The sequence below is a fragment of the Geotrypetes seraphini genome, chromosome 9 (assembly GCF_902459505.1).
Source record: "Geotrypetes seraphini chromosome 9, aGeoSer1.1, whole genome shotgun sequence".
NCBI classification, from domain to species: Eukaryota; Metazoa; Chordata; class Amphibia; order Gymnophiona; family Dermophiidae; genus Geotrypetes; species Geotrypetes seraphini.
This window is the reverse complement of record NC_047092.1, coordinates 178,963,435-178,978,151: the sequence shown is the minus strand read 5'-3', so window position 1 is coordinate 178,978,151 and position 14,717 is coordinate 178,963,435. Positions and strand designations below refer to the sequence as shown.

Genomic DNA, 14,717 nt, shown 5'->3' with positions numbered 1-14,717 from the left:
TTGCACTTACCCCCGATAAAAGTTGGTTAATGAAAATGAAAATAAACAAGCAGATACTATCATGGTCACACAGTGACTCTAGACTTCTAAGTGAATGCTCAGACCCATAACCAAACTCTAGTGAAAAATCACGGAGTCAGTTATAATAGAGACCATCACAGCAAGTTCACTGTCTCTGCCACCTGCTAGTAAACACCACTATTTTACTTCAAATCTTGATTTAACTTGCAAGATATAATGGGTGACTTATCTGAATGCAGGATGGCACTGCTGCTGCTCTTTAACTGCTTCAGGTACGTATTTAAAATATTAACACATTGCAACTGCCATAAGCTGTGCCATCCTGCATTCAGATAAGTCACCCATTATTTCTTGTATGTTATCAAGATTGGAAATAAATAGTGGTGTTTACTAGCAGGTGGCAGAGACAGTGAACTTGCTATGATGGTCTCTATTATAACTGACTCCGTGATTTTTCACTAGAGTTTGGTTATGGGTCTGAGCATTCACTTAGAAGTCTAGAGTCACTGTGTGAACATGATAGTATCTGCTTGTTTATTTATATGAAGATAAGGTGATTTTTTTTGAACTGAACAAATATTTTAGCAGCCATTAAAAATTTTATATGTTATTCACGTTAATGCGTTAAATCTGCAGCATAAATGATACTTGACTGAATAGTTTCTATTGTTTTCTCTTTTTATAATTGTATTCTCTTTCTATAATGCTTCATTTATAATCTTTTGTAAATCGCATTGAACTTATGGTTATGCGGTCTAGAAATTCTAGGTTATGTTATGTATCATGCTTTTTCACTGAAGTTTTGTATTACTAATGTATTATCTTCAAAACTGATTCGCAAATAGCATAAATGTGTGGTTTTCCTCCTTTTCTCTGAAACTTAGAGCCCTTTTTGACTATGACAAGACAAAAGACAGTGGCCTTCCCAGCCAAGGATTAAATTTCAAATTTGGAGACATTTTGCATGTTATCAATGCTGCTGATGATGAATGGTGGCAGGCACGACAAGTAACACCAGATGGAGAGAGTGATGAAATTGGAGTAATACCAAGCAAGCGCAGGTACACTTACTCATTTTCTTGAGTCATCCTACAGGTCATGTCTTTGCTGTGATGCAAGGGTAGGAAAAATATCACTTGTAAATTGCATTGAAAATATTTGTATTGTATTTGAAGAACACGATATGTGAATAAATACAAAAGGTTGTAATTCATCCACTTTTGCCACCTCAGCTTTAGTAATAAAGAGATGCCATTTATTTTGACTAGCTGATGTTTCTTTGCCAAACATGTTGGAATTTCATTGGCACTTCACCAGCATATTATGGGGATCATTCAAAACTTATAATTTACAGTACCTTGCAAAAATGTTCATATTCTCCTATGTTTTTTATTACACAAGTCTTCACACTCTGTCACAACAAATTCAAATTAGCTCTAATAAGGAAAACATTTTCTCACTAAGTCCATATTAACTTAGAGCCTTCTCAAAATAGCTGAGCCAATGAAATATTCCTGGATGAATCAAGCTGGCTTTTGTATTGGAGTGAACGTGAAACAAAGAGCTAAACATGGCCATACGCAAGTTGCTGAAAGTCTGGAATGAAGTTATTCAAAATAAGGTTGGGGAAAGGCTTTAAGACAATTTTGGTGTGTTTGAACATTCCATAGGGCACTGTCCCATCAAACACTGAAATCAGTTTGGTACCACCAAGACACTGTCTTGTCAGGCCAACCATCCAGTTCAATAGCTGTGACACAAGGGCTTTTTTAAGCTACAGAGTAGAGTGTGACACGGGGACAAACAGCCAAGACAGACAAACAGGATGTCACAGATACAGTTAAGGGGAACAGTTAATCACCTGGCTGGGTTGGAGAGCAGAGGAGTAGGTTTAAGGATTGAAGGCTATATCAAGAAGGTGGGGTTTCAGTCTGCTTTTAAACAAGAGAAGGGAAGGGGCTTGACGGACAAACTCGAGTAATTTATTCCAGGCATAGGGGCAGATAGATGAAAGGAACAAAGTCTGGAATTGGCAGTTGAGGAGAAGGGTAAAGATAAGAGTGACTTATCAGAGTAATGGAGTTCTCTGGAAGGTGTATAAGGAGAGAGAAGCAAGAAGAGATATTGAGGGGCAGCAGAATGAACACATTTGTTGGTCAGCAATAAAGATCTTGAACTGTATGCGATGGCAGATAGGGAGCCAGTGAAGTGACTTAAGGAGAGGGGTGACATGAGCGTAGTGAGGACCCTTTCCCTAACAGACCAAAATTCAGACTATTGTTTGCTTTCAACAGCACGTTGATTTTAGCTGTCCCTGAAAATTGTAAAGTTGATAGAGAAGTATAACACTTAGTACTGAAAATCTTATAGATTTTAGAGGCTGTTTTACCTAGTCAGTGTCTCCAGTAAAATTCTAGAAATACCTAAATGGTCTTTCAACATAGTCTGTAATAGTTTACTGTGTAAAATACTGAATCTTAATTGCAAGTATCTGTAAAATTGTGGCAAATGTACAGGCAGCCCCTGAGTCACAAGCACTCAATTTAAGTACGACTCGTACTTAAAGAACGTGGTCGCAGCTTCATTTGATTTCACTGAGCAGTATTTCTAGTGGCATAGACTCCTACAAAAGCAAAACTATCTGGTGATAGAAAAAAAGTATCACAAATGAACCGAGTGTTTCAACGTCAAGTTCTGTAAGACAAAGAACGATATCTCAAGGATATTTGTCAGAAAATTGAATCAGAACACGTAAATGGAAAAACCAGATTAGCTTTTCAGGAGATTAAGAGATTGCAGCAGAAATCCCAGCCTCGATTGGGGATGCTCAAAGACATCAATGGAATGATATTGAATGATCCAGAAAACATTAAAAAGAGATGGAAAGAATATATGGAAAAATTGTACAAACAAGGCAGTGTGTATTAGAGAATGACACGGTGGCGGTTTACCCGCGGCTACCGCGTTTAGCCACGGGTAACCCGCCGGAACGGGGAAAGAAAAATAGCAGTCGCTGCGGGGACGGGGACAAGGCCATTCACCGCCCCGTGGAGCGGTGAATGATCTTGTCTCCGCAGTGAGGTATCAAGGATCACGCGGTCCCCGCAGCCACCGCCCGCCCACCCGTAGCGTTTAGCCAGCTCCCTCCCTCCACCTCACCTTATATTTCGAGTTTGCCGGCTTCCTTTTTCCCGAGCCGCACGCGTTCAAAAAGCCGTGCATGCGCGGCTGCGCGAGTCAATCAATCTTCTTCTCTGACACAACCGGAAACAAGAAGTTGCAGGAGAGGAGAAGTTTGATTGACTCGCGCAGCCACGCGTGCACGGCTTTATGAATGCGTGCGGCTCGGGAAAAAGGAAGCCGGCAAACTTGGAATATAAGGTGAGGTGGAGGGAGAGTGGGGGCTGCTGGACCTTTATTTAAGTATATAAATACTTAAATAAATATTGAGGCCTCTGCCTTGGGACAGAATGATTTGTTTGTAATGTCTGCCAGTGCTCATCATGGCTGGCAGCCTCAGCATCTCTCTCCTGCAGTATCTAAAAATCATACCAGGGAGGAAAGAAAAGGATATTCTTATCCCTCATTTATGTTTATAATCCTTATTAAGTGGCATTTCAGGAAGCAGGGCCCTGCTGAAAAACAAGCTGCTCTGGAGTGCACATGCACAATCACAAATTCAAACAATTACCCCTAAAATGGTAGGATTAGTAGAGGCAATCACTTGTAATAGAGTTGATGGAGGCAAAAGAGGAAAGTTGTCACTCATTCAAAGGACAAGTACCTTAGTCTGATGATCTCTTTTATCACCTATTTTCCCCCCACATTCACATGCATTATTCTAAAACATAGCACTGGGACGCAATGACTTTTGTACTACAAAACCCCTGGCTTACATTTCTGGCATCTATCTTTGCCTACAACAGTCCACAGTCTGCAATCAGCAGATCATGGCAGAGGAATCCCTGATCAGCTGAGCCATCAGGATTCCCCAAAACTGTGGCTTTGGGAAATCCTGCCAGCTCAGGTGATTGGGGATTCCCTTGCTGCGATTAGCTGAACCAACAGAGCAAACACCAATTCCTCTCTCTCTCTCTCTCTCTCTCCCTCTCTCTCCCACCCACCTACCGACTGATTCCCCCACTATCCTTCAAAGCAGTGGCGTAGCGAGGGTGAGAGGTACCCGGATTGGTGATGTCCTTCCTCCGCCCTCTTCTCCACCTCACCCCTGCTGCATGTGTGAACACCCCATCCCTACCCCGTACCTCTTTTGACTTTACTGTTTCGTTGTGGGTATTCTCCCCTCTTTAGCAGAACTGGTTTATCATTTTAAAATCATGTGTGGCACCAATTGCAAGAAAATATAATGATAAAACAGCAACTAATTTAGCCTATTTTTATATATTAAAAAAAGTACTACATTTGAAATGTATATCACCCAGTCCATAAGGTAAATGTCCATATTGCTGTCTGTTGTTCTGCTGAGCACTGGCATTGAAACAGCAAAATGCATTTATTGCATACTTGTCCTCTGTCGGAAACATTATGGTGGTATATTAGTTGTGTTGATTAAAAATTTATAAACAAAGCCCTGCCATCTGAACATCTCTTTCTCTAGTTCAGCAGCAGGAACTTTGATTTATAAGAACGGAATAAGCTAAATATTAGAGTACTAAGGCTTATATGGATGCTGCGGGGACAATGACGGGGCGGTGAATGGGATGGCGGTGACGGGGCGGTGAAGGGAACAGATTTTTTCCCCATGTCATTCTCTAATGTGTATTACATTGGGGAAATTGAACTGGAAAGGGAAGCCGAAGAAGAACAAGATACAGTGGTACCTTGGTTTACGAGCATGATCTGTTCCAGGAGCATACTCGTAAACCAAAACGCTCGTTTATCAAAGCAGAGTTCCTCTTAGGATATAATGGAGACTCGGACAATTCGTTGCTACTGCTGCCAGCGACCGACATAACAGAACAGAACTGGGGCACTGGGGCTCTTTCCATAGCCAACCAACCTCACTGGGGCCTTACATCTTTAACTTCTTTTTCGTTCAGTGCTTACATTCATGCCGGCTTTCTCCTCCTTCATGCCGCAGTGCTCGTTTCAAGCTGCGGGCAACAGTTCCCATGTTCCCCCCACGGCCAACCCGGAAGCCCTCACTGTGCCACGGTGCCTACCTTCATGCTGCAGTGCTCATTCCAAGCTGCGGGCAACAGTTCCCATGTTCCCCTCACGGCCGAACCGGAAGCCCTCCCTATGCTGCGTTGCATACCTTCATGCCAGCTTTCTCCTTCTTGCCGCAGTGCTCGTTCAAAGCGGCAGGCAGCAGTTCCCACGTGCCCCCCGCGGCCGACCCGGAAGCCCTCCCTCTGACGTCGCAACATCAGAGGGAACGTCTCAGGGCCAGCCGCAGGAGGCATGCAGGAGCTGCCGCCGCAGCTCAGAGCAAACACAGCAAGAAGGAGGGAGCCGTCAAGAAGGCAATCATCCAGGGACGTCAGACGGAACAAGCGCATTGCCCTCGAGCGGGCTGCACGGGGCAGCAGGTTGGACACCCTAAAAGGCAAAGCTGAAGTGAAAGAGCATCAGAAAGCGTGCATTGCAAGGTATGGAGAGGGGGATGCGGGATGTTTTACTTTGGGACATGCTCGTATAGCGAGTCAAGCTTGGTTTACGAGTCACAAATTTTACAAATGTTTTGCTCGCCTTGCAAAACACTCGTAAACCGCGGTACTCGTAAACCGAGGTTTGACTGTATTTTAAAAGAAGTCATAGCACGATTAAAGCTTTATCGAAAAACAAGTCACCTGGTATCAACGGTATTCCAATTGAATTAATAAAAAGCTCAAAAGGTGCTATCATGGCCTTCACTCAGCTGTGTCAACAGATTTGAAAGGGAAAAACATGGGCCAATCGATTGGAGATCATTGTTCATACCTATACCGAAGAAAGGTGACGCCAAGGACTGTAACAACTACAGAACAATTGTATTAATTCCACACGCTTGCAAAATATTGCTGAAAATAATACAACAAAGGCTCCATTCATTTGTTGAGCAAGAACTACCTAAGGATCAGACTGGTTTCAGAAAAGGTCAAGGAACAAGAGACATTATTGCCAATGTTAGATGAATATTGGAGAAGAGCAAAGAATACCAAAACCCCCTATACCTTTGCCTCGTCGACTACAACAAAGCTTTTGATTGTGTGGATCATTTGTGCAAATGGGAATACCCAAACACTTAGCTGATAGAGCCTTTATGAAAATCAAGAAGCTGCAGTGAGAACTGAATACGGCAACACTGATTAGTTTCTAATAAACGTGGCATCAGGCAAGGATGCATCTTGTCACCTTACCTGTTCAACCTGTACTATGAAACCACCTTCAGAAAAGCAAATTTGGAAGAAGAGGGTATAAGTTTCAAAATTGGTGGCTGAAATATAAACATCCTGCGCTATGCAGATGATACAACATTCATCACCAGCAGCAATGAAGACATGTAACTACTGAGAAAAGTCAAAGCGGAAATCATAATATGGGATTAGAACTGAACATAAGATGAAAATCATGAACATGGAAAAGGATGAAAATTTTGAGCTTGAAGGCGATAGAATAGAAGTTGTAAAGCATTTCAATTTCCTGGGCTCTTTTGTAAACAAGGAAGCAACTAGGGAGGAAATACTTTGTAGAATAGCACTTGGTCGCTCTTCAATGAAAGCTCTCGGCAAAGTATTCAAAGGCAAGGAGGTAACACGCCAAACAAAGATCAGATTTGTCCATTCACTCATTTTCTCAGTGGTCAGTTAAGGATGTGAAAGCTGGACACTATGGAAATGAGACAGAAAGAAGATTGATTCATTTGAGCTTTGGTACTGGAGAAGGATTTTACATCGAACGGCAATAAACAAAAATCCAGTTATCATTACAAATCAAATATAATTTTTTAGGAGAAGGATTTTAGGCATGCCATTGACTGCCAGAAGAACTAACAAATCGATTCTGGAAGAGATCAAACCGACTATGTTACTTGAAGCCCAAATAATTAAGTTACGACTGCCTTATTTTGGTCACACCATCAAAAGAGAGAGGTCACTGGAGAAGGACTTGATGTTTGGGAAGATAGAAGGAACTAGTCAAAGAGGGCGACCTGCAATCAGATGGCTGGACATGTTGAAAACAACCATGGGGATGACGCTGGAGGACCTTTCCGGACTAACGCAAAACCGATTTATTTTTAGATCCGCAATTCATCAAGTCGCTAGGACTTGAGCATGAGTTGATGGCACCTAACAACAACAGACTCCTACATTTCTCCTGCAGCAGATTCAGGAATGATGCATGGCCACATTAAGAACAGAGTATGGTTTTGAATACTGTACCTTAGAGGGAACACTGGTAGGTACAGTTGGCCCTTTTGTCAGCTGGAAGCAGAGGTAAGTGGCAAGAATCTTAAAATCTACAAGTTCCGAGTTACATACAGATTCATTTTAAGAACAGCTTTTAAAATGTAACTCATTTTTAACCTGTGGACTGCCTGAGTTCAAATTTACAGTCGACTCCACCTAATTGCACATCGGTTAAGCACACGCTCCAGTTATCAGTAACCTACATTCACGGTCCAGGTTTTTTGGGTTGTTTTTTGTTTTACATTAAAGTCAATGGACGTAAACTCCAGATAATCGCAAATTGCAAAACTGTACAGCGTCCATCCTAGCCAGATATCTCGGATTCTCGAAAAAAAGCAAGCCGTATTGAAAGACTGGCAAAACCAACATCAATCCGACGAGGAAACGGAAAAGAATTGGGAAGGCTAGAGACGTTGAACAGGCATTGCAATGGTTTGTTGAAGCTAGAAGTCAACTGCCTATCAGTGGGCCTTTGGTGATGGAGAAAGCAGAACAGCTATCCAAAGAACTTGGCGTAGAAGACTTCAAAGTAACAAATGGATGGCTGGAGAGATGGAAGGATTGTAACGGCATAAAGTTCAAGAGTCGCTGATGAGTTTTGTTCAAAAAGATGGTCATGGAAGTGTTGCCATCAGTCATTAGTAGATATGAGCCATGCAACGTTTTCAATGCCGATAAGATGAGCCTGTAATGGCGTGCCATCCCTGATAGAAAATTGGCTTTCAAATGCTGTGAAATTGTTGGCTTTAAGGTGCCAAAGGAGAGATTAACATTGCTGCTAAGTTGTAATATGGACGGTAGCAAAAAGCTAGAGCCACTGGTGATTGGGAAGAATCGAAATCCTTGGTGCTTCAAAGACATTAAACGCCTGCCTGCTGAATATGAAAGTAAAAAGAACGCATGGATGACAGTGACACTGTGGATTGAATGGTTGCAGAAGCTTGACAATCTGATGAGAAGACACAGGAGACACATTGTAATGCTATGTGATAACTGTGCAACCCACAGCAATGAGGTTCAACTAACCAACATCAAACTTGTGTTTCTGCCACCAAACATGACATCTTTGATCCAACTGATGGACCAGGGGATAATCACCAACCACCAACACCATTACAGGTCACTTGTCCTAAGATATGTGATGGTAATGATTGATGCAAGCACAGAATCTAGCCTCAGAGCTGCTGAGCTTGCGAGAAAAATGACGGTGCTAGATGCCCTTCACATGGTACGAGAGGCATGGAGTTGAGTCCATTGAACTCCCAGTTGGACTTTCGCCAAAAGAGCTTGAGCTGTATGTCACCATTGACAACGATGTGCTCACATCATCTGATAGCACTAATTCCGATATCTGTACAGTCATAAAGGACACTGCAGACAACCAAGAGTCTGATGAGGATGGAGATACTGTTGCAGTCATCACAACTAATGAAACACCTGCAGAAATTGTTTCCTTCTCAGACGCGCTGAAGTTCCTACACATGCTGCGTGCTTATCTGGAGATAAATGAATGTCACGACTATGGACAGTTTACAGCTTCAGTAGTCATGTACACAGCATGAATCGTGCAATCTGTATTCAGAAAACAATGACTGATTATTTCAGTAGAATGTTGTTTCTAAAACTGTAGAATTATTTTGCGTGTGTTTTATGCTAAATAAAAGTGTGGTTGTATTTGACTACAGCGTACTGTGATTTTTCATGACTATAAAGTGGTACTCCAATTAAGCGCACACTCCGTTTAAGCGCACGTTGCTGGCTGGTCCAGAGGCCTTGCACTTAAGCAGAGTCAACTGTACTTTTAAGTAGTACAAAAAAATTAACATGTTGTTGGCTAACACATATTGTAATATATATACACCAAGTTGAATTTGTTTAGTCCAATAAATAGGCTTTTTATTAATACAAAATATATCCTTAATCTCAACAGTCCCAAGCGGCTTCCTCTGTAGAGGACCAGGCAGCTGTAATGGAGATATCTGATAGTGTTCTAGTAAATGCAACTAAAGAAACATAAAATGGGTGCTCTTGCAGGGTATAGCTGTGGCTGACATGTAGTTTAGAATGGTTTCTATATTGCAGGCCTTTTTTCAAAATACTTGCAAAATTAGGAATCTCCCAACATAAACATCTCAATTCTGTTTTGCATGTCCTTTCTAAAATGCTGCTCTATGCCACTAGCATAGCTAGTGGCATAGAGCATAGGTGGTGGTGTATGCACAGTTTAGCTTTTAGTTCTGAAATTTTTTGTATCCAGATTTCATATGTTTTATTTTCTCTGTTTTCCAGCTCAATTGGTTTAACATTTCTTAGCCTGACAGATGTTTTATGTAGTCTTTTAATATTTTGACAGGGTTGAGAAGAAAGAACGTGCTCGGTTAAAGACTGTAAAATTCAATGCAAAAGCAAGAGGGGACAAAGGAGTAAGTACACAAGTGAATGTAATAGTAACATTACATTTTTCGATTTATGAATAAAACATTTTCTGAGCTTCATGTAGGCTGAGCTCTTTTTCTAATAATTGAAGACTAACGTAGCCAAACATACTAGTATATCCTCAGCGAAGCAGTGACATTGCCAACCCAGCATGAATATCATATAGAGCTCTTTCAGAAGCATGCAGTTGCATTACTTTCATGTGTGCAGGTGAATTCTTGCTATAAATACAGAAGCTGCTTAAACCTGTAACCCTTCCTGAGCTCTTTGGAGAGGATGGGATAGAACACACAATAAATAAATAAAATTATTTTTATAATTTTTCAAAGTGGACCTGTTTATAGAGCTGTACAGAATATTCATATTTGATTCAGTTTAGCTCCGAATACATTATTCAGATTTGGCCGAATAGTGATTTAAATTCTAATATGAATAATCCAGGGCTCTACTGTGTTGAATCTTTTTGAAACAAATAGTTGATCTCTGATTTCATGTTGCTTTTTTTATTATTTGTTATTTTAAAACTCAATGCCCATTGTTCATATTCAGACAAATAGTAAAATATACTATTTGGTACAGCTCTATATTTTGAATCCAGAATATTTGTTTGATTATAAACTAAAGCCGACACGATTATCTCTTTTAAATGTATAAGAGAAATATGCTAGTACAAATAATGGTCTATTGTACCCTTTCATATTTATGTAGCTATTGATATTTCACAGCATTCATTGGTAGCTATTGGAGATTCATGATGGCAACCAAAAGAAGTTGACTGGATTTTCATAAACCCTACCCAAGTTGAATAAAATCAGGCTCCTGGCTTTTTCAAGCAAACCTTAAATGCTAGTTGTAATTGAGCTCCAAAGAGGAAGGAAGCTTGGAACTTGAAGTATAAACATGGGCAGCCTGGTTGAGATCTGGAATCATTGAAATACTTGGAAAATATCTGTATCTTGAATATACATAAACAATCTCGTTATCCTCTGGCAATGATATTGTTTTAACACACACAAGAGATGGTCAATTTTTTTCCCTCATTAAAGATGAGTGTTTCATCTCTGGCATTTAGTTCATTAGAAATACTGTAATATGAAGTTGGTGACAAGAGAATTGCACTGTTAAAACAGGATAGCTTTTGTTAAATGGAGCCATAATCCTGAAGTACATTCCATGCAAAGTGTATATTCAGGAGTGCTTGCTTTGCATCTCGGGTATTTCTGTTCTCAGAATCCTAAAGATCCAGCATGCTAATCACATCATAATTGCAGGCATAGCAGTAATTAATGGGGAAAAAAATCATTTGATTATTGAAATTATGCAATAGTTAAGATCCAATTCATGAAGGAATATAAATGATCAAGAAAATTTGAAATGTTTAAAATATTTAAAACTCTTACATACAAGGATATACTGATATCAAACGTAGGTCAGACAGCACACCCTTCTGCATACTAATAATAAATATAGTGAGAACAAAAAAAAAACCAAACAAATGCAGGGAAGATTATTTTTAAAACTTGTGTGCCTAAAATGTATTTTTATAATTTTTGACTTGGCAGTTTTCTCCAGCTCATTGTGGGCATCCAGCTTAATCATAACCAGAGCTGGTTGTGGCACTAGGAATCTTCATTCATTACTTCCTGGAGGTTTCTCCCTTCTCCTATTTTATATACCTTGCAACTTTCTCAACCGGTTGATGCAATGACTGCTCTGGCTTGGAGCCACACACCTTGTCTCCTTCCTAGAATCCTGTAAACATGGTCTTTCAACCTGGACACTGTATTTCTCTTTTTTTTTTTTTTTCAAATTTATTTATACTTTATGAAATAAACAACAAAGTAAAAACAGCCAATAGAAAAATCAGAGCAGTAAAAGTAGGAATAGCAAAATATACACACAATCTACTGTATAGGCTACTATTCTCCCTCTCCCTTCCCCCTAAAAAAAAAAATCTCAGCCCCCAAGGACAGCAGGAAGAGAACCCAGTACAAAATATAACCAAACAATGTAATCACCAAGATCCAGTACACCAGGTCACATAAAGAGTCCCATGTCTTATAGAAAGAAACAAGACGCCCCAATTTGAACGCCATCAATTTTGACTTTAAACAAATGTAGTCCAGTTTAACACTTGTTCAATCGGTGGCACTTTGGATTGATTCCACCATCTAGCTTATTTCTTGGCTGCCCCAAACATATGCATGGCAAATGTATGGTCTCACATGAAGCAGACAGCAATCCATTTGCAAAGGATATGATAATTTCAAAATAGTATTCAAATGAGTGAACAAGGAGGACCAAAATAGTTGCACACTGGGACATTCCCATCAAATGTGAAAGAAAGTCCCCTGCGAACCACAGTTTCGCCAACAAACCTCAGAACTGTGTGGAAACAGAATATAGTTGAAATATTTATTTATAGCAACTTGAATTTGTTGCTAAATCTACCCATTATACTTTGATTATAAAAGCAATCATTACATTTCTTAGGGAGATGAGGAGATAGTGAATGCTGCAGATGAACAGACTGGATGGACCATTTGGTCTTTATCTGCCATGATGTTTCTCTCTTTACATAAAATCTGCAAAATGATTTTTCCATATCTTTTGCTCACAGATGCACTTTTGACAGTCTTCTCTTATAAATGTCCATTTGGAAAGTGCTCCTAGAGTATGGTTTTCTGAGAGGGAAAGATTAGATAAATTAAAACTGTTATGACAAAGATCACACAAGATTTTTATTTAATTTTTTTTTTTTTTAAACCCACACACACTACTGTTTTTATTTCCAAAAGGTAGTGAGTACTATATGGCCACACTGTAACAAATGTTAACTTAATAAAAATATACTGTATTTGACTGAAATGAAGTATTTTGGGGTCAATCTGTGGTCAGGCTGAATGGTATTCCTCAATGTTCCCTTATGGGTCTAGAGAAAATGATACAGAAAGGATGAGCATCTTGGATGTGTAAACAAATATTTGTAGCAGATTTTTGTGACTTGAAATGTTGATGCACTATGGTGTTTATCTGACAGGATAATTAATTGCATGTTGTAACTTGTGTAGCGCAAAACTGTAAAGTTAACTGAATTAACTGTGTATTTGGGTCCAAGTTTGACTATAACCAAATTCGTACACAGTCACTGTGTTCTAACTAAACACCAAAAATATGCATGAATTATTGAGTGAAGAAACAAAATACGCTTGCCATTGATGTAGAACTGCATTCCTTTCCCCCTAATATTTTCTTTCATTTACTCTACTAATCCTTACACAATGCATTATGCTTTGCTTAAGCAGCATTTTTAGTGATTCAGTTTCTCTTAGATTCCCTTTTCTGTGCATATTTAGTAAATTTTGCATGATCTGTTAATGCCACTGCTTTTAATGAGACAATATCAAATTCTACAATTCTTATATATTAGTCACTGATGAAATTAAAATGTTGTCTTAGGTGCCTAATTGCTGTATGAAAGCTATTAAAATGGAAGTCCATGATTGTTTGTACTTCCACATTGGGACTGGCCCTTATATTACTGACATGAGACACTGATGCCTGGGCAATGGGACGAGGAGGGTCTGCCCTAAACTGAAGAGATGGCTCAGCCTCTCATGAGGATCCTGGTTCCTGATCTGCAGATAATTTATTATTATTCATCTATTTATTTTTAAAATGTATCGACTGCTTAAATCTAAGCGATTTCTATAAAAACCATACATAATATTAAAACAGACAGCATAATCTCAATGACCATGTGGCTGTTGGTAGAATTGGGATGAAAATAAGGAAGGAAATAAAATATAAACTCTTCTGCTATTGAAACAGAGAAACTGAATCTAGCATAGCTTGAGTAACAAGATCATTTTCTTCATGTTTGCTTGTACTGCTTTTATTTGCAATGGGCTGTGGTACCTTAATGACTGATCCATCATTTTAGCAGGCTTCTTGTAAAAAGGATTTGGTGGTAAATCTAATCGGGTTAATAATTCTAACAAATAAACATTTTCTGTCTGGCTTATTTTGTGGTATCTAAGACAAACCATGTAAACCTCCGTCTCCTCTAAATTTATTTTAATTTTTGAATTAAACAGTTTGTTTTTTGTTTTTGTTAATTTGCAGTGGAACTGACTCTGACCATTATGCATGCATTGTATAAAACAGTTAAGTTTCTCATATTCTGATTTTGAGAGGTTCAGAATTCACAAATACAATTGAATTTCACATAATATATCTTAGCTTAATATTGCACAATAATAGAACCAGAGCACCAATTTTGCAGTAGCAGCAAATACTTTTATCTAAAATATTCAGAAGGAAATTGTTTTATAATATTTTCTTTTCAGAATTGTTCATGTTTGGTGCTCCAAATTGATTGTTAATGCAATTTCCATACTACAGTTTCTGGAGGATTGCTGGTATGGGCAGTATTCAGCAGAAATACTATACAGTTTTCTATGACAGAGGTAAATGGACACCTTATAGATTAATGCCAATGAAAGCTCAGGTCTCAATAAATTGGTTTGTCTAAAAGGTGTCACCTGCCTCTGTCATTTTTGTTACAACATATTAACATGGCTACCCCTTTGAAAGTTTTTATATAGTTATAATTTATAGTTTATTTAAATTTTGATTAAACGCTTATCCAAAGGTATAAATCGTTGTACATAGTAATTTAAAATAGCTGGGAGACAAACATTTTAAATAATTAGACAAACACCAACTAAACAAACATACTTATGGCCTGAAGATATTGGGGAAAAAAGGGAAGAACTACAATTTCTTCGAAAGAATACATAAAAGGAAAATACAATAGGAAAGGGAGAAAAGTTAAGTAGTGCGGAA

At 39.1% G+C, this 14,717-nt stretch overlaps 1 protein-coding gene across 13 annotated transcripts in view; it reads left to right on the top strand.

Moving 5' to 3' along the window:
• The window catches only part of DLG1 (discs large MAGUK scaffold protein 1), a 329,809-nt gene that overhangs the window by 272,059 nt on the left and 43,033 nt on the right, over nt 1–14,717 (top strand). For all 13 annotated transcript variants that reach the window (XM_033958212.1, XM_033958211.1, XM_033958209.1 and 10 more), the window contains 2 exons: nt 906–1,082; nt 9,787–9,856. In XM_033958212.1, coding sequence (XP_033814103.1) covers nt 906–1,082; nt 9,787–9,856 — 247 coding nt within the window. The remainder of the gene's footprint in view (nt 1–905; nt 1,083–9,786; nt 9,857–14,717) is intronic.